Genomic DNA, 18,335 nt, shown 5'->3' with positions numbered 1-18,335 from the left:
GGTTTTCCAAGGTCAATATAACCATCCAGTATGCTCAAAAGGTGTGACATTTTTACCACATCTGTTTGTCTAGATTGGGACAACACATATTTGTGTTACTGTTAAACCTATATGCTTATACAAGATATGTTGTTTCAAAAAGTAACTAACAAACTAGAACCACCCTTTATAAGAATGTTGTTTAAAAAAAAAGTTCCATCGGTGTCTGACACACAGCACAACGTTTTTGTTGTGCTGTGTGTTAACTTAGTTTCAGGTTCAGTTGCTTGACTAGGCAAACATACCTCCATGTTATGCATGTTTCTAACTGATAATATTTGAGTTAAATGGCTCAGAAAATATTCAAATGATACCATATGGCCTGTTATGCGTGGTATCGGTATCTTTACTTACTTTTTGAATCAAGCTATATTCACTGATCCTCAAAAACTTTAAAAAAGTGAGTAACTAGGACTGCAGTGTTTGTTTTTTACTGTCAAGTAGAGGGGAAAGGTTAAGGTAAGAAGCTATTCTCGTTTGGGTGGTGAACCCACAAAGTGACAGAAGAGCAGTGGAGGTATGGCAGGTATGTGTTGTCAGGTACTGTGTATGTGCTGCACTGTTGACAGTCTGTCCTCTTGTCTCTGCTGCAGCGACAGTGGAAATTTCCACAGAGCCACTACTGTCTTTCCTGATCTGTATCACACATGGACACAATTATAGAAGAAGAAAATAGTCAGCTGTATTTCTAGCATGCAACCGAACTCCTCCTGTCGCGCGATTGACCCCAAGTGTAATGCAATGCTCAGTTACATGAAGTAAAGCTGGGAAAAGTCAACTTGATTTTTTATCTAGAACGCTGAGCTGCTCATCACTGGCAAGGCTCACTGTAAATGATACTTTAATGACAGGTGGAACTACTGTATGAGTACAAACACACACACAGATACAACACACTTAAGAGATATCTCAACAGGAGGCTAAAGTTGATCCACATATTCCAAACACACACACACACACTGAAGCGCTGGCTTAAATGCCACATCGGCTGGTCCAACTGGTCAGACGAGAGAGAAAAAGGGCGGGCGGGAGGCAGCAAGACACCGGGGGCAAGGAGGAGAGGGAGGAGGGACGTTCAGAGGAGGCAGGGCCGTGACACAGGTAGGAAAAAGTAAGAGAGCAAAGATACAAACATTAAACGAGAAGAGGGAATACGGGGAGAGATCAGAGGACCAGTGCCAGAATAAAGGTTTAAAGGAATGAAGTTTGTCTGGGTGTGAGCAGAGATGTGCAAGTACTGAAGGCAGTGGAACTATTCTGCTAGATTATCTCTGACGGAGTGATCCAACATTTATCTACCTCAGCAGGTCAGTGTGTCCAAATTCTGTCTAATAATTCAGTTTTCTTGTTCATTGTCCATAAGAAAGGCAGTTTTTCACTGCTGGTCATGAATGCCTGACTCATACTGACTTCACTTTAATGTCTCTATCTCTTGATTTAACAGAAAGTCTGAAACTTGTTGCCAATGTTAGGTTTAATGCAAATTCACTAGAGGACTTTAGCTGCATAAAATGCTAATTGAGGTTACTGGAGGTTAAAATTGTGAGGTTAATGATTGAGTTACTGTGTAAGGTGGACTGGTATGGTGGAATGTTTGCTATGACATTTCAAAACAATGAAATGGCGTCGCCAACCAGAGACAGAGTCAGTTTAGTTTTACAAGTTTCGGCATGCCAAGACTGTAGGACCATAAAACCTCTTCAATGAGCTAAAATGTATTTGAAGCACTTCTAGTTCTCTTCCAGGCAGTGCTCACTACACTGACAGATGTGTTTGCTGATGACTTCTGTACAGGAAAGCCTATTAAACAAATACAGCAACCCATTATCAAGGCAAAATTACCACATGCTTGTTGAGTAAATTAAAAAAAATCAAAGCCAACAGATAGCATTAGAGCACAATAGAACGTGTTGGATTCCAATAGATTAGGCCTTATTGCTTCATCACAGCAATGAAACAGCAAAGGTGCTTTTTTTCAAGATTCACAGTGACAGCGCAGGTAAATTCCTCCGCTCTTTTTCCTGCTCTGCCGGTTTTCGCGAACCAATCATCTTATCTCATATTTCATTTTTCACAACAGCAGCCTTCCACAGACTCCGTCCAGCAAGAGTCTCCACCTCTGACTTCATCCCACCAACATGAGCGATGACAGGGAGAGACAGGGAGACGGAGGCAGCCGGGACCAGAACCGTGGCGCCAGACAGGCCTCCAATTCCAAACCCAAACCCAACTACAAAGAGAAGACCAGCAAGCAGGACCAAGGGAAGAAGGAGAAGCCTGCGAAAGTGAGGAGATCTAGGAGCATCGACTCAGAGAGAGTCGAGAGAGACAGAGGGAGGAGGAGAGAGCGAGAGAGACACTCGGGGGAGAGGAGGGAGCGTGGGAGGAGTGAGGAGGCCCGCCGGCGGGACAGGAGGCCGGGAGAGAGCGAACGGAGGAAGTCGAAGCCCTCTGAAGACGACGTGGACGATACGGAGTGCGTTGTGTGCTTCTGCTCCTACGATAACGTCTTCAAGACCCCCAAGCTGCTCTCCTGCGGACACACCTTCTGTCTGGAGTGCCTCGCGCGCATCAACGTGTCCTCCGTGGAGCTCAAGTCCCTGTCCTGCCCCGTGTGCCGTGAACTGACCGACCTGCCCCACGGCCGGGACCTGCCCCAGCTGGGCAACAACCAGGACATCTTCCGCAAGCTGCCTGCGGATATGCAGAGGGCGTTGTCCATCCGCTTCAAGCGCAACAAGGGTAAACTGGTCCTGAAGAACCCGCCTCCCAGCAGCCCGACCAAGTCTAACACCCTCACCCTGCCCAAAAAGAAGCAGGACAGCCAGCTCGTAGCGGGCGGTGACCTCCACCTGGGCACCGTGGAGCAGGGCATGACCCCGGCCACCGTGGTAGACGTGGGCCGACCTCCCAACAGGGTCAGAGGTCGCCTGCGCAGGCTGTTCCGCTCGGACCAGTGCTACTACGCCGTGGTGGCATCCATTATCACCATCACTGTGGCACTTATGCTGGTGGGGATTCTGGCCTTCGTGGTCATACCGAACGTGGTCGCTCACAAGAAGCCTAACCGCCCGAATAACCAAACACTACAACATCCACCAGGAAACGGCTTTTTGATCTATCCAGACCAAAGACCCTGAGGGGGGAAGAGGGACGGGGTGTGGAGATGGGATTTTCCCCCTGTAGTGAGCTATGAGGAAAGTGACGGTGAAGGAAAAGCTAACAGCACTGGGACACATTCAGGCAGGTTCAAAGGCAATGAAGTGAAGAAATGAAGGAAAGCAAGGACAACATCTTTTTAAACAAAGGACAAAAATTGCACATGGGGGAAATATTGAAACCAGATATATATTTTTTAATTTCCCTTTTTGTTCTTTTCTAACTTTCCACTATGTTAAGAGGAAATGTTTGTGATAACTGTGAATGGGACTGATGCTACAATGAATGTAGAGGAGGCCATGAATATTATCTGTAAGTCTGTAAGTAAGAAACTGTCCATAATGACGAATAAGCTGTAAATATTCAAATGCACTAAACTCTGTTATGAAGAGTCTTGAGTATCTTATGATTGCAGTAGGCCAATCAAAATACCCAGCTCAGGTTTTCTAATTCTTACAACCTTTGTTTATATTCTCCAGCACCATTGTATATAGCCATAGATTAATGGTATATTTGTAAGAAAATCATTTTCTCTTTTCGCTTTTAAAAATTGACTTTATTCCTCAGTCTTTAATAAAGCATTTTTGAGACATTGGAAGGGTTTGTTCCAAAAGGTTTTATATCCACTTTGTAGAAAGTATTGCTTCTTTGCTCAGTATTTCCAAAATACAGATGACCTAATTCTCTAAAATCACCATTTTATAAGCAATGAAGAAGATTTTGTAAGATTAGGTATCATATTTTTGTAATACAGCTTTGAAATTAAACGTTTCTTTACATGTCAGCTTACATCTTGACTGCTCTGAAAATTATTATTTCCATTAAGATAATTAATAACATCGTTCCTGGCTACAATGAGGGGAATCCTTGTTAGTTTCCATGACGCATGTCGTCTTCCAGAAGAAAAACACATTTGCTGTCTGTTAAGATCTTGTCTTTTGAAAACTCCCTTGCTGCTTTAGATATCTGATCACCTCTAATGGGGTAAACAGACCGGCTGTAGTGTGGCTTAATGGTAAATTTCACTTTAACTGTGTATTTGTTTCTCTTCCGTGGCTTTGTGCCGTGGCTGACAAACCTGTTTGACAGGCAGGGTGTCTCTGCTTTCAGGGCATTTTTCAGGCTTACTAAGGGAAAGCAACTGGTAAAATTTGACTATTAAATGAGGTGTGTGTTCATATCTCGTTCCTTGGGCTGCGGCTCCTATAATTTCACTTAATAATCGCAGAGGCCAACGTCAAACATTGGAAGCACGACAGAGGAGAGAATAGCTGAGTCAAACTTTCATTTTCGTGAGAAATCCTCGTGATCGAGGATTTAGCGAACTTTTTGAGCACTTTATTCCAGCGGGTTCCCTTTGTTGTCTCTTGGCCTATATATTCTGTGAGAGAGCATGTTTAACTCAGCTTGATACACAGGCAATATTAACATGAACTGAAGAATAACCAGGATATGTTTTAAATAAGTGATGAATCCAAATTCAATATTCTTTAATATTGCAAGAACATGAAATTAGGCCATCTGTAAAAAGTATCCTACATAGAAGCTTCCCACATTCTGGTTTCTGGACTGATCCCAGTCGCATGTCCAGGGTGTTAAATCCCCTGAAGACACACCCACCTTGTCTTGTCTGACCCCCCCGGACGAAGCAAATATGGTCGGGTGGACGAGACCAGACTAGATGAGACCCCACTTCTCCCCCTTCCCTGTCCTGACGCAAATTAGCCTTTACAGGCCTACGTAGTGTGACCGCCTGGTTAGAGGTTGAATATGCCGTAAACTAATATAACTGGTAGACCAGAAATCCCAGCAGAAGTGTCCCATGAATTGTCAACACAAACCGGACCATTGCGGATTTATCGACAGCTATGGCTTCCACTCCCTCCGCCTCTGCCTTGTCTGCTGTTCTCCGGTGTCGGGGGAATATTTTGACTAGGAACCCACCGACCAAGAGGCCTGCCACCGCGGCGTACAGCCTCGGACTGGCCGGCGGGGCGGTGCGCGATTCGACCACCGAGCGCACCCAGACCAACCAGGCGTCAACATGGAAGTCTTTCCTCCAGGGAGAGCGTATTCTGGTGGGGAAAGGATTGGTAGTAGCGTATAAATCATCTGGCATGGACGACAAAATGTTGAGAAAGAAAGATTACCGGGAAATAAATAATAGCTGTTATCCAAAGCTTTCGAAATCCAGAATGCGCGCCGCAGAGGACGCGCGCTCTCCTGTGGCGGCAGGTGCCCAAAACGCATTGGTGCGCCCGCCAATGCGCAAACTGACATCTAACCTTCCTGGGATGGAGAAATGCTTTCAATTAATTCGAATGATTAAATACGAAGCATTTGCAGCACACATCATCTGTAAAACAATATTTTTTCAGAATATCACTGAACTCCCAACTGGCGTTTTGAAAGTTTCCACAACTTCACCAAGTGCGAAGGAAAAGGGAGGACAAATCTCTTCTTTCGTGCTAAGTGGTTGGACGACACTGAAGAGCACCTGCTTATCTTTGACTGCTAAGGTGTCAGAAATAATATTTTTGAAACTGGGAGTACTGTGCAGGTCCAGCAGCCACAATGATGCGCCACTAGAGCCTCTACTGGGGGAACAAGACATGAATGTAAAAAATGTAAAAATCGGTGCCCTGCAGGTGAGCGGTGAAAAAAAACAAAAAACAAACCCAAATCATTATAAACTGAAAATGCCCGAATTAATAAATTATTTTTCACAACAAAAATAGGCTAACTAATTTTACATCCACTTTCAGGTAACTGGACCAATCTGCAGTCCAGCTGACCTTTGCCCCACTGAGGAAAACTCCAGCTCTGGACTAAAGATCACAGAGGACAGACCGGACTGAGAGTCCAAGGCCTCAGCACCAAAAATACACACTGTGATACAATATTTATTGACTTTTGGGGGGCTTTCACAACACACCCGGACTTCAACCTACCTTCAACAGTCTACAAAACACCGACTTGTTTTGATTGTTGAATGTTTTTTAACTTTCATCCCATAGCTTATGGGATGAAATTCATAACGTTTACGATAAAATAAAAATAAAAACTATAGTAAAATGAACAAAAACATACCATCACTGTATTCTGCTGTCAGGAAGAGGTCTATTTTATTTGCTGATTGTTTATTCTTCATCAAAATGTGGGATGATGAAGTGAATATGGCTATTTTTTTCATAGAACCAAAACATATTTTGCCTCCTGTCCCTTGAGACTGATGTTAACTGCATGCACTTCTCTTCAGCCTGTGCAGAAAAAAAGATATTGTAATATTAAATTAAATTTCATATCTGACTAATTGGCATCATGATGCCTTTTTTACAGCCTCCCTTGCTTTTCATTAGCATATTTCACATTAGGGGTAGGAGCCACAACGGTTTTAATGTGGAGTATAAAGCTTCACTGAGACATCAAAGTGTGTATCTTAATTAGCTCCGCAGAGAGCAGCAGACATCACAAGTTGTGTAATTTCTCAAGGTGACAGTTGGAGGCGGGACTTCCGGGGAATGTTTCCCAATCCCGGAAGTCGTCGCTTTACTTCTTGTCTTGCGAGAAACAAGGAAAACTAACGAGATGAAGTTGACTTAATTGCGGGGAAACTAGCAAAAGAACAAGTTTACAACGACTCGGCGCGTCCCCTTCGTTTGTCTCGTTTAACTTTGCTGATTGTCATCGAAGAAACAGCGGAGAAATGGCTACAGGAGGAAGAAACGGTCACACTGTCAGCAGGGTGAGGGCTAATTTCAGTGAACACGCTCCTCCTCAGCTACAACAGAAGCTATTTTACACAGCGAGCTTGGCTTTTCCTACAGCAAGGAAAACAGAAAGCTGGAAAATTAGGATTTGCAGTTGTTTTTCGGTTTGAGTAACTCCGGGTGTCGCTGCTTCGGCGAGGTAGCTACAGGTGATAAGAAAATCGATTAGTGTCAGAGGGTGAATTTGTCATATGTCCGTTTCCCAGTGCACCGACCTCCAGCTGCCATATGGCATACTAGCACAAACCATAAAATAATATTAGCTTGATGAAATGCCTTGATTTTCTGGGTTTATTTTCGCTAGCTTCACATACAATAAATGATTTCGGCGCATACATTTTATTGCCTGTTCATAGCACTGTTGCTTGTTGTCTGTGTTTTGTCCAAACCCCTGTTTACCATATTGTTTTTATTATTTCAGGTGGAGGACAGTGAGAGTTGAGGCTCAAATTGAGGTTGAGGCTTAAATCCAAGATGAATCCTGCCCTCCCTCTGATTTCCCTCATCTTGGCCTCGATTGACCCTCTACTATGTCTTGCCAACTTTAGCAACTACACAAAAACTTTCCACTAGCAAAAAAAAGTGCAACTCCAGATCTTTCATCATGGCTTTGTGATGAGTCACAAACCGCCCCTCCCATGCCCTTTTTGTATTGTTCCTAGTAAGGACATCTCTTTCTATTCAAACCCTGTCCTCCCGACTCCCCCTCCCTCTTGAGTCTCAAGTTTTTTGGGCCATGCTCCGCAAGAGAGGCTCTCTCATTCTCTGCGGTACGCTCGTGTTTGTCAGCTGGAATGCCATACTGGTGCTTCTGCTGTGGGGGAGAGCCCCGTCCAGCCAGCCAGGCGAGCCCAGCAGGGAGCAGAGGGGGCTGGCTAAAGAGCCAGCTGCCGATGTGCTGGCAGATGTGCTCCGCATGGCAGACACCTTTGAAGCAGAGCTGGAAATGCAGAAAGGAATCCTGCTGCAGATCCAGGACCATCGCTCACTGTGGGAATTGCCCAGCAAAAAAGGGCGGAAGGTCGTCCCTCGTCAACCCGCCATTCCTATCTTGGTTATCGCCTGTAATAGGGTCACTGTGAAACGCTGCCTGGACAAACTTCTGGAGTACCGCCCTTCAGCAGAGCTCTACCCAATAATAGTGAGTCAGGACTGCGGGCATGCTGAGACGGCTGAGGTGATTCGGTCGTATGGCAGTCAGGTTACTCACCTGAAGCAGCCGGACTTGTCAGATATCGCTGTGCGACCGGAACACAAGAAGTTTCAGGGTTACTACAAAATCTCCAGGCATTACCACTGGGCTCTCAACCAAGTGTTCAAGTCCCTGTCTCACTCCTCTGTTGTGATTGTAGAGGATGACCTGGAGGTAATAATGGTTTCATTAAATCGCTCCACTTAAATGCTTTTAATCTATACTGTAGGGCCGGGCGATAATTCAATATTATCATTTATCGTCTTTCAGTGGAATCATATCGTGATGATATGGTGATTTGTGGATATCGTGACAAAATTCTGCTGTCTAAATTGATGATAACAAGCAAATTTTACTTAAAAACTCTGACAAAGTGAGGTGTGGTAGGAATATTATTTCAACATTTCAGTTTTGTTTTACATCACACCTAACATTACCATTAGGTTCAATGGGATGAACATCAATTTTATTATTTAGCCTAACGTGATTTTGCATACATGAGCTGTATCGTGATATATATTGATATCGGGGAAAGAAAATCCTTATCGTGATATTGATTTCAACCATATCGCCCAGCCTTAATCTATAGTATTACATAAGATTCAAAAGCCCGCTGACACACTTAAAGGTTCATTCTTGCATACAGGAAAATATAAACAATGCATGGATTCCATATTTCACTGTTGACAAGTTATTGTAATGTTAACAGAACAGTTGATTCCACTTGTTGGTCATGGGTCGTGTAAATTGAAATGTTCAATCTCCCACTCTAGGTGGCGCCAGACTTCTTTGAGTACTTCCGAGCCTTGCACCCGCTCTTGAAATCCGACCCCAGCCTGTGGTGTGTGTCGGCCTGGAACGACAACGGCAGAGACGGCTACGTAGATCCTGGCAAGACCGACCTGCTCTACCGGACGGACTTCTTCCCTGGCCTGGGCTGGATGCTCCTCAGGGAACTGTGGGAGGAGCTGGAGCCCAAGTGGCCCGCTTCCTTCTGGGATGACTGGATGCGTCAGCCGGAGCAGCGCTGCGGCCGCGCCTGCATCCGTCCAGAGATATCCCGAACTTTAACCTTCGGCCGGAGAGGCGTGAGTCTGGGCCAGTTTTACGACAAGTACCTGCGTTACATTAAACTGAATTCTGAATTTGTGCCTTTCACCAAGTTGGACCTGAGTTACTTGAAGGAGGAGACGTACAGAGAAAAGTTTGAGAAGGAGGTTTACAGCGCTCCTGTGGTGACGTACGAAGAGGTGAAGCAGGGTCAGCTGAGTGGAGCAGGGCCCTTTCGTCTGCAGTACTCCAGTAAGGACAGTTTTAAAGTCATGGCTAAAAACCTAGGGATCATGGATGACCTGAAGTCCGGAGTGCCAAGGTCAGGATACAGGGGCGTGGTCAGTTTCATATCAAGAGGACGGAGAGTCTACTTGGCCCCGCCCCCAGGCTGGACCCACTATGACCCCACCTGGAGCTGATGATGCAGAAGAAAGCCTTAGCCTGTTTGTAATCTCTGTATCAGTGGGTGGGGTTGGGTGGGGGGCATTCCAGACCAAAGAATGATTTAGTTTCTATTTGAGTGAATGCTAAGATGTACTTAAGCTCAGTGTCCTTGATAATGAAGAATGGATTGTCCTCCTTTCCTTTCTGGTGTAGGAGTTGTTGCCAATACCACTCAGGTCTTTCTCATGATTCCAAAACAAAATTTTTACAATGTAGGATACAGCCTAAACATTTGGTTAGACACGATTGCTGTAAAACTCAAGAGATCTATTTTTATATTATGTTAATTGTGCACATGACATTCATTAATGCATTCAATGCGATTACCTGTTTTGTCACTTTTGTTTAAATTATATGCAATATCTGGGAGATTATCTGTGCTATTGATTTTTTTTGTCTGGTACAAATGTATATTACTTAATCTGTGGTTTGGTTGCTTATGGTGGTGGTCACAGGTATTAACTGCAGTATAATCCATCATTTGAGATCGTATTGTCTGTGTCTTCTGTGGCAATAATGTCTTTCTTCTGGTTGCTTTATAATCACATAACTTTGTTTAACTGTTCTCAAATGAGTACCCCTTGCAGTCTTGTCACCGTGCAAAATTAAAAATTTTGTGTGTTGGTATAGTTTTGGAATAAAATCAATACACCATTTTACTTTTTCATTCATTTACAACTTCCATTACACAGAAAGAACATGATGTTCTCAGGTCAACTTGTCTGCTATGTGCTAACTTATCAACTAATAGTTTAGATTACAAGATAGATGGCTACCAATAATCGCGTCATAAAACATAACTAATGCAAGTATACATTTTTCGCATGTGACTATTTTTAATTCATTTAACGGCACTTCGTAAGGGTTTGTCCGTTAGTACTGTTGTGGCTACGGCAGCCGTCACGGTCCAAACGGTTGCTGTGCGTCTGTTTCTAACTACTCTGCTCTGTTTACCTTTTTTCCATGATGATGTGAGAGGCCAGACCAGCTAGCTAGCTAGTCTAGCTAACGTAACGAGGAATCAGTAGGAGATGGAGGAAAAAATACGGGTAAGGGAGGGACATAGTGATGGGCCTCCATTTACTTTTAAATATAAATTATGATATTTCCTCTCATCTCCTAAGCAAACGTTAACAAATTCACACTGACGGCATCACGCTGTTAGCGAGCTAGCTGCTAACCTGGTTTGGTGAATATCAAGAAGAGCTTCATTGGGTTTGCACTTCGGTGTGATCTGATATGGCAGCTTGCAAACTAAATGACTCTCACGATCGCTGGACTTATATTTTATTTTATGGTTGCCTAATCACACTTGACGGTTGTTAATAGGGGGTCGTTGTTAGCTAGCCTTAAAGTCTGCTAGCCAGCTAACTGTAGCTAACGCTGCTTAGAAGTGCCAACTCAGTCGGTGTCTGGCCTGGAATGGAGCCAGGCGACTTGCGAGAGAGCCCCGCCGGGTCCGGAGACTCAGAGGCGGGGGAATGGATGGAAGTTATTCCCGGTGGGGATGACGAGGTGAAGGCTACTGAAACTAATGAAACCACACTAGATACAGTGCACAAGGACACCTGCGAGGAAGACGACGCTGGAGAAAAACAGAAAGGCGAGGGGGAACAACCACACACTCCCTACGAGGAGGAGCTGGACCCCAGGATCCAGGTAGGAGAAATTACTGGTTTGCCCCCTGAATTGGCATTTCACCTCAACTAACCTACAGTTACAACAGTACCTGGGCGATGCTGGATTTCATAGGGCTAAACCCAAAACGGCGGGTATGAGTAAGACTTTGGTGACTCAGTGTGTTACCCATGTTGATTTCATGATGTGATAATCCAGGTCTCTGAGATTAGAGGTGATTATCTTGTCAATTGGCACTAGTTGTGCTACACACAATCATACCATCATGTCCATTTTACTGTAGTAACATACCTGTGAAGTACATTCATTCTAGACTGGATGGCCAAGAACATGGCGTTTATCAGGGCAGAAAGAGCTCAGTCTTTTTCTTTGTCCCACAGGAGGAGTTGGAGCACCTCAATGAAGCCAGTGCAGAAATCAACAAACTAGAGCTGCAGCTGGATGTAAGTAAAAACTAGATAGTCTACCCATGGAAGTACTTTTTTTTTTTTTTTTGGTTTTCTATGGAGGACTAAAATATGGAAACATATTTTTGAAACTCTCCTGTTTTTTAAAAGTGTGGCAAAACAAAAAATCAGGAGAAATGTGGAAAAATATGTACATTTACCACCACATTGTTAATTGCTTGAACCTGAATGTATGTCTCTGCTACCCAATATTTTATTAGTCTATCTAGAAAGTACTAATAACTGTTAAAATGAAGGTCTGGAAAAGCTTGAACCCTTAAAATGGAAAATGTATTGGAGCTGAAAGTGTAACAGTGACTGAATTGATTGCTCACTTCCAGTCATACTCCCTTGTGAAATCATGGTGCTGATCAATCATTCCATTATAGAGAAATCTAATCTCGGCATTTTCATACATTCCCCATCCAGGATGCCAGATCAGGGTATCGGAAGATCCTCACAGAGTCCGCCAGGAAGTTGAATGCCCACAGCTCCCAGCTTGGCAGCTGCATAGAGAAAGCCAGACCATACTATGAGGCTCGTCGCCTCGCCAAAGAGGTACACACAAACAATATGTGTGTCTAATGAAATGTGTGCATGTGTCTGATGTGTGTAACACATTGTGGTCTTAAACAAAAACATGGGTGTGTAGCCTACCCTTCTAAATAAATCACATGACTAGGAAACACAGTTTACCAAATGAAGATGCCACAGATCACAGTAATTCTGTCAATAATATGGTGCAGTGGCTGGTGTCTGAAGGCAAGAGAAAAGAGAATTCCCTAATGGGGATCAATAAATTATCACATCATTATTTATCAGACCTGGAACTCTGGAGTATTTACTCCTTTAGTTCAGTTTGTTTGGCCAGGTGAGAACAATGCCATGCGAACTCTGGTGGCACCAAATAACGGCACTGAGGCGCCTGAAAATGCAAGTATAGGTCCTCTCACAAGAGAAATGCAGACCAGTTTGTTAGGAGTGAGAATGTAATCTGAACCAACCACAGGAAACAACCCCAAAACACAAGGATTTATGGTATAAGGAGACTGATGATGACATCTGACGGCCAGCAGTTACTCATGCTTAGAAAGCCTGGCATAACAAAATCAAATACAAAAATGCATCAAAGTAAACTTTTCCGCTATGGTTCCGACCAATGAAAACAAACTGTTGGTTTGATTGCACCCGTAGTTTGTTTTATCCTTCTCACTAGATGGGTGAGATTTGCTACAAGACAAGGAGAGTTAGAAATTTTAGATAATTCAGTATTTGAAACTCCAATTATTGTTTTCTGTGATAACTTATGTGGTACTATGAATTGTCCTGATGCAGTTGGTTGCAGGGGATTGGCTGCTTGTCATATTCCACTTCCCTAGTCTGTGATTGGTTGTCTGCTTTCTCCAGGCGCAGCAGGAGACCCAGAAGGCGGCTCTGAGCTATGAGAGAGCCGTTTCCATGCACACAGCTGCCAGGGAGATGGTGTATGTGGCAGAGCAGGGCCTGATGGCTGATGGCAAGAACACCCTGGATCCCACCTGGCAGGAGATGCTCAACCACGCCACCTCCAAGGTAAGGAGGAGGAGGGGGAGGTCAATGTGTTCTAGGTACAGGATGGGTGGGGTTTGTCACATTGGACAACACAATGTCTGCTAGGAAGGTTAAGCATTCATAGGAAAGCATTTGAAAGTCAACTTAGTATAGTTTTGGGTGATTGACATCTTACCTGACATTATCTGATTTGCTCTCATGCAGTAAACCCCGCCCATCTGGTAGTCAATGAAAGTTAACACAGAAACATTATACAAAAAATTATTTACAAATACTGTTTGACCCAAGTCGGTATGAACACATACAAGGAGAGAGTTTTAAGGAATAGCTCACCCCAGAATAAAAATTCAGTCATTGTCTACTCACTCATGTCAGTCCAAACTTCACTGAAGTTCGTAGGACCACCAAACACATAGGGAGTTAGCCCTCATAGTTCATTTCAGGCGTCTCCCAAACTATTTAAGTTAACGGTGCTATCTTTTTGCAGCTCCAAAAACAGTATAAAATGTACATCAAATTTCTCCAAACAGTTTGTGAAGCATTATCCAAGTGTTTTGTAGCCAAACGACTGCACTCTGGATCCAAAGTACACTACGCTACAGTAGCAAGCTGAGTCTTCCACCAGAGCGCTGTAGGGAGCGGATGTGAATTTGATGGATATTTTATGTTGTTTTGGAGCTGTAAAAAGATGGCCCAGTTAACTTCAATAGTTTGGGTTAAGGCTAAGAGGGAACTACGGGGGCTAACTCCTACCAACTTTAGTGGCATTTTGACTGACATGAGGGTGAGTAGAAAATGACAGAATTTTTATTTTGGGGTGAACAACTACTAGAGTTCCAGGTCTTGTGCTTGTCCGTAATGCACTGGCCTTGACCCTGTGTGTGTGTGTGTGTGTGTGTGTGTGTGTGTGTGTGTGTGTGTGTGTGTGTGTGTGTGTGTTTGCGTGTGTGTGTGTGTGTGTTAAAGGAATAGTTCACCCAAAAATGAAAATTCTGTCATCATCTACTCACCCTCATGCCAAATGAAACACAGGTGAAATTTGTTAGTCCATATAACACACAGGGAGGTTGCCAGCACAACTTCGTAGCAGCCTTCTCCAAAACAACTGAAGTCAATGGGGACCAGTTCTTTAGAGTTCATGGTCTTGTGCATGTGTGTGTCTTTCCCAGGTGAACGAAGCTGAGGAGGAGCGTCTCCGCAGTGAGAGGGAGCACATGCGCGTCACCCATGCCTGTCAGGAGGCTGAGGCCCGGGTCCAGACGCTGCAGAAGTCCCTCAAGAGAGTCATCGTCAAGTCCAAACCTTACTTTGAGCTCAAGGCCCAGTTCAACCACATCCTGGAGGTAAAACAGACCTACAGAACACACTGATGCTGCAGTGGTCAAGACCTCCATGTCTGAAACCACACGCACTCCTGCTGACTTACGATCCAATCCTGCCAGGTGCTGCTGACGTGACCAAAAAATGTGATTTATGTATAATGTCTCTTATGGATTTATTACAGGTTACTGGTAGGTTGTTTGCCTGGTGGCATAAAATCAATGTTGAAATTAATGATGAAAGTTGCTTTGCCCTGTGTGACTCCAGGAGCACAAGGCCAAAGTGCTGCAGCTGGAGCAGCACGTAGCCAAAGTGAAGACCCGCTACTCCATCGCCCTGCGCAACTTGGAGCAAATCAGCGAGCAGATCCACGCCCAGAGGGGGCGGGACCAGGCCGAGGGAGGACCAACCACCGTCTGCGGTGGGCGGAGTCCCCCCGTGGGAGCGGAGTCCGACTGCGGGATCCAGGAAGAAGGTGGAGCCTGTGGAGGCGGTGCGGCGGGGAAAGATAGAGTGGATACAGCTACCGATCTGGTGGAGAAATACAGGGAGAGGGAGAATGAAAAGGAGAGGGAACGGGCGGGGTCGGATTCCCTTTCCGTCTTTAGCCTGCAGACCATCGCTTCCGACTTGGAGAAATGCGACTCCATCGAACACCTCGGGGACTTCAGCGATGTGGGGAGCGTAACTGGGGATGATGGGGAGAAGGAGAAAGAGAGAGTGATGGATAAAAGAGACAGGCCGATGGAAACCACCGCCAAAGAGCGCCAACAGCAGTTCTACAAGCAGCACCACCGAAGCTTCAGTTTGTGAGGCTGTCATAGCTATAATAGTAACACTGGAACAAATGTAAAATTTGACTTTCTAATATAACTCATTGAAAAAGTGTAAAAGGGGGCAAACTGGCCCTGCCACATTGGTACAAACCAAAGTATAAGACAGTGAATTTGCTGCAAAAGTGAAAGAACTGGAGTGAAACAATGTTACAGGTGTATGATACTCTGTAAAGAAGCACAGGTACGTTAACTGACAACACATTATTCTATGGCTGACATTAAACGCGTTAATATTGCAACCTAGTTAGAACACAGCTGGAGTTCTTAGACCCTGCATCCCTCCAAGATAAGTATATATTCACTTCCTCTACTTCGGTAGGAAGGGAACTGGGTAGAATTTGTTCTTTGAGCATGAAGGAACTGCGAGGAAAGATCAAAAGCCCAGTTTGAATGGACATTGTGTTTAGAAAGGCATCATTTCTTCCTTTCCTGGGGTAATCGGTGATCTAATTTGAATAGACTGGTCAAAACAAACTCTGAATTGTTTTCCCACAGTCATGTCGAGTCAAATCAGTGATTGCTTTAAGGTAGAGGGTCGCGGGGTCCGTCCATGCACACTGAGATCTCCACTTTATCAAACCATATCAAGTTAGTCTGTACGGAAGAATGACAAAAACAAACCTCTTTCTGTGCAACGTGAAAGCATGTTCAAATTCACATTTCATATATTTATTTCCTGTGACATAAGTAGAGTTTTGTCAGCTTGGCACGAAAGAATGCGTTTTTTGATAATTCCTGAAACGGTTAACAGAACGAACGGAGTAGAGCCTTAAGACACTAAAGAGAGCCTCCGACTCCATTTGACTATTTCCATAAAGCATGCACTCCCAATTAGCTGTTTATGTAGGCATTGATGATATTGTATTGTATTCAGGGCTATAAGATGAACAAACACTGAGAACAGTTATGCTAAGATGATGAAGCTCAGTCATCATGTTTTGTTTTTGTTTTTATCTGTAGTTATGCTGTAGTTTTATGATTCAAAAGCCTTTCCCAACTTCCCATTATTTTGTTTACATTTGTAAAAGTGTATTTCATTGGCAGCAAATGCAAAAATGCATTTAATCCTTTTGTGAGCCTTTTTTTTTTATCTTTAGTTGTAATTTGAAGTGTGCCTTGACACAGAACACCTAACAAATTTAGCTTATATAGTATCATACTATATTGTTAACTGAATAATATTAATAGTTCAGTTTAGAACCATTTGAAGAAAATGTTAGTGCCCTTTTATGATTATTTTTTTAATTGCGAATCATCTGAGTCACCCAAGCACTATTTCTGGTGAGACTTGAAAAGATTTGATTTTTTTCTTTTTCTTTAACCATAAATGATATTGTACTTTGATTGTCAAAGTGTAAGATGCAAAAGAATGAAGTCAAGAAATGACTTGTAAATGTATGTAATTATTACAAAGCTGGAACATAATGAAATGTATAGTTACACACACTGCTGATTTGAATATTTGACAAATTTGTTGTACAGCTGTTCTGAATACTGACATTTTATTTGCCGCCTTCTCCACAGTTTACATTCTGTATTTAAGTGAGTAACCTTGCAATTTATCTAAAACATTCCCACTTCCCCTCTCTTTCTCCTTCACTGCTGTGTCTTAACAATTTCTCTTCATCTCTTAATGACATTTAACCATTTGTGACTGTGTGTAATGTCACCCACTGTACTGTCAAAATTCACCGACTTGGCCATTTATGCAATGTCATACATATAATCAATAAAACATCATATGAGATAATACTTCCTGGGCTTCTGTGGTTCACATATTTTCATGGTTTTGCTTTTTCTTGCTGTGTGTGTATTCCTTCATATAGAATTGTAAGTCTGACTGGTAGGAAGTGATGTGAATTAATCGCTTACAGAAATAGGAAGAAGGATGGTGAGAGACAGAGGAGGAGAGGTTATGTCTTCCCCAACCAGGCTTCAATTATTCAGCGGAGATATAAATATGAAGGAGAATACTGATCTCAGAATAGATGGCAGGAGAGGAGAGGAGATGAGCAGAGAATGGTGGAAAAGCCACAAAGGGAGATAAAAGGAGTCAGTAAGCTTCTGGTTTAATAGATGACCAGTGTTGTAGAAACGACTGATTGCTGCTTCGTTGACTTAAGCTCCAAAGAGCTTTAGAAAAAGGCTTAACAATGTAGTCACTGTTAATACCAGAGCGCCATATCTGCACCTCCACCCGTGTCTAGTCTTCATGCCTTGATATAATTATTCACGGTGGGATAAATCCGCGAGCTTATCATAAATCCAAAGCCTCCTCTTAAGATTTATTATGATAATTTGCTGTTGTGGGCCTACACCTTAGTGTGCTTCATCTTGGTGGGGGGAAAAAAAAAACGCAAATGCGTGAGAGAGGGACTGTTACGCACGGTGCGTCTCCATCATGACGTCGTGAATTAGCTCAAGATTGTAGGGGGGGAGAGAAAAAAGAGGAGGGGAGTGTGGTGAATCGCTGTTTCGTCGTTTATGGGGATGCGTTTGTATATAGTGCATGTATATTTCTATGGATATTTGTCATTTCTTACCTTTGGCGTGCGTAACTGCAATACATGGCAACAAACCCGAATAAGATACGTTTCGCTTTTGTAACATTCTGCTTATGCACGGAGCTGGTTGCACATTTATAGCCATATCAATATAGCCATAAAATTCGTTGCAAAGATGCATGTTTTTACCAAATAATCCGACACTGGGCATTCCCTGACGGGTCCCACCCGGAGGACGTACTGTTATCTTGACTGAGCGCATCGAAACTAATAGTAAGTACACATGCTACAGCTTTGCTTCAGGGGGAAATACTATACTATTACTGTAGATCGCAAGATTAGACTGTATTTATTTAAAATTTGCTTTATTTCACAGGTAGATA

The 18,335-nt window shown here is 43.5% G+C and overlaps 3 protein-coding genes across 4 annotated transcripts; all 3 read left to right on the top strand.

Moving 5' to 3' along the window:
- The first annotated feature begins 1,164 nt into the window (after positions 1-1,164).
- On the top strand, positions 1,165-3,796 carry rnf183 (ring finger protein 183). The gene is made up of 2 exons (XM_071907138.2): positions 1,165-1,346; positions 2,120-3,796. Exon 2 carries the CDS (start codon positions 2,178-2,180, stop codon positions 3,177-3,179), a length of 1,002 nt encoding a protein of 333 aa, XP_071763239.1. The 5' UTR covers positions 1,165-1,346; positions 2,120-2,177; the 3' UTR covers positions 3,180-3,796.
- Positions 3,797-6,742: 2,946 nt separating this feature from the next.
- Positions 6,743-10,313, top strand: mgat1a (alpha-1,3-mannosyl-glycoprotein 2-beta-N-acetylglucosaminyltransferase a). Of its 2 annotated transcripts, none has more exons than XM_078287388.1 (3): positions 6,743-6,943; positions 7,396-8,334; positions 8,934-10,313. In XM_078287388.1, the coding sequence occupies exons 2-3, from the start codon at positions 7,705-7,707 to the stop codon at positions 9,630-9,632; spliced, it is 1,329 nt and encodes a 442-aa protein (XP_078143514.1). In that variant the 5' UTR covers positions 6,743-6,943; positions 7,396-7,704; the 3' UTR covers positions 9,633-10,313. The 2 variants fall into 2 exon arrangements, with proteins under 2 accessions (XP_078143514.1, XP_071763251.1); XM_071907150.2 differs by having other exon boundaries at positions 7,390-8,334.
- A 317-nt stretch (positions 10,314-10,630) lies between these two features.
- Positions 10,631-17,200, top strand: sh3bp5la (SH3-binding domain protein 5-like, a). Its single transcript, XM_071907153.2, has 6 exons — positions 10,631-11,316; positions 11,676-11,738; positions 12,171-12,299; positions 13,149-13,313; positions 14,462-14,635; positions 14,880-17,200. The coding sequence occupies exons 1-6, from the start codon at positions 11,080-11,082 to the stop codon at positions 15,423-15,425; spliced, it is 1,314 nt and encodes a 437-aa protein (XP_071763254.1). The 5' UTR covers positions 10,631-11,079; the 3' UTR covers positions 15,426-17,200.
- The last annotated feature ends 1,135 nt before the right edge of the window (positions 17,201-18,335 follow it).

The sequence above is a fragment of the Centroberyx gerrardi genome, chromosome 12 (assembly GCF_048128805.1).
Source record: "Centroberyx gerrardi isolate f3 chromosome 12, fCenGer3.hap1.cur.20231027, whole genome shotgun sequence".
Taxonomy (NCBI): domain Eukaryota; kingdom Metazoa; phylum Chordata; class Actinopteri; order Beryciformes; family Berycidae; genus Centroberyx; species Centroberyx gerrardi.
This window is presented reverse-complemented; position numbering and strand designations above follow the sequence as displayed.

Excerpts from the sequence above, each read along its gene's own strand:
- rnf183 (XM_071907138.2), top strand. The coding sequence starts at position 2,178 with ATGAGCGATGACAGGGAGAGACAGGGAGACGGAGGCAGCCGGGACCAG.
- mgat1a (XM_078287388.1), top strand. The coding sequence starts at position 7,705 with ATGCTCCGCAAGAGAGGCTCTCTCATTCTCTGCGGTACGCTCGTGTTT. Across the intron at positions 8,335-8,933 it reads TTGTAGAGGATGACCTGGAG|GTGGCGCCAGACTTCTTTGA; the intron begins GTAATAATGGTT and ends CTCCCACTCTAG.
- sh3bp5la (XM_071907153.2), top strand. The coding sequence starts at position 11,080 with ATGGAGCCAGGCGACTTGCGAGAGAGCCCCGCCGGGTCCGGAGACTCA. Across the intron at positions 12,300-13,148 it reads CTCGTCGCCTCGCCAAAGAG|GCGCAGCAGGAGACCCAGAA; the intron begins GTACACACAAAC and ends TGCTTTCTCCAG. Across the intron at positions 13,314-14,461 it reads TCAACCACGCCACCTCCAAG|GTGAACGAAGCTGAGGAGGA; the intron begins GTAAGGAGGAGG and ends TGTCTTTCCCAG.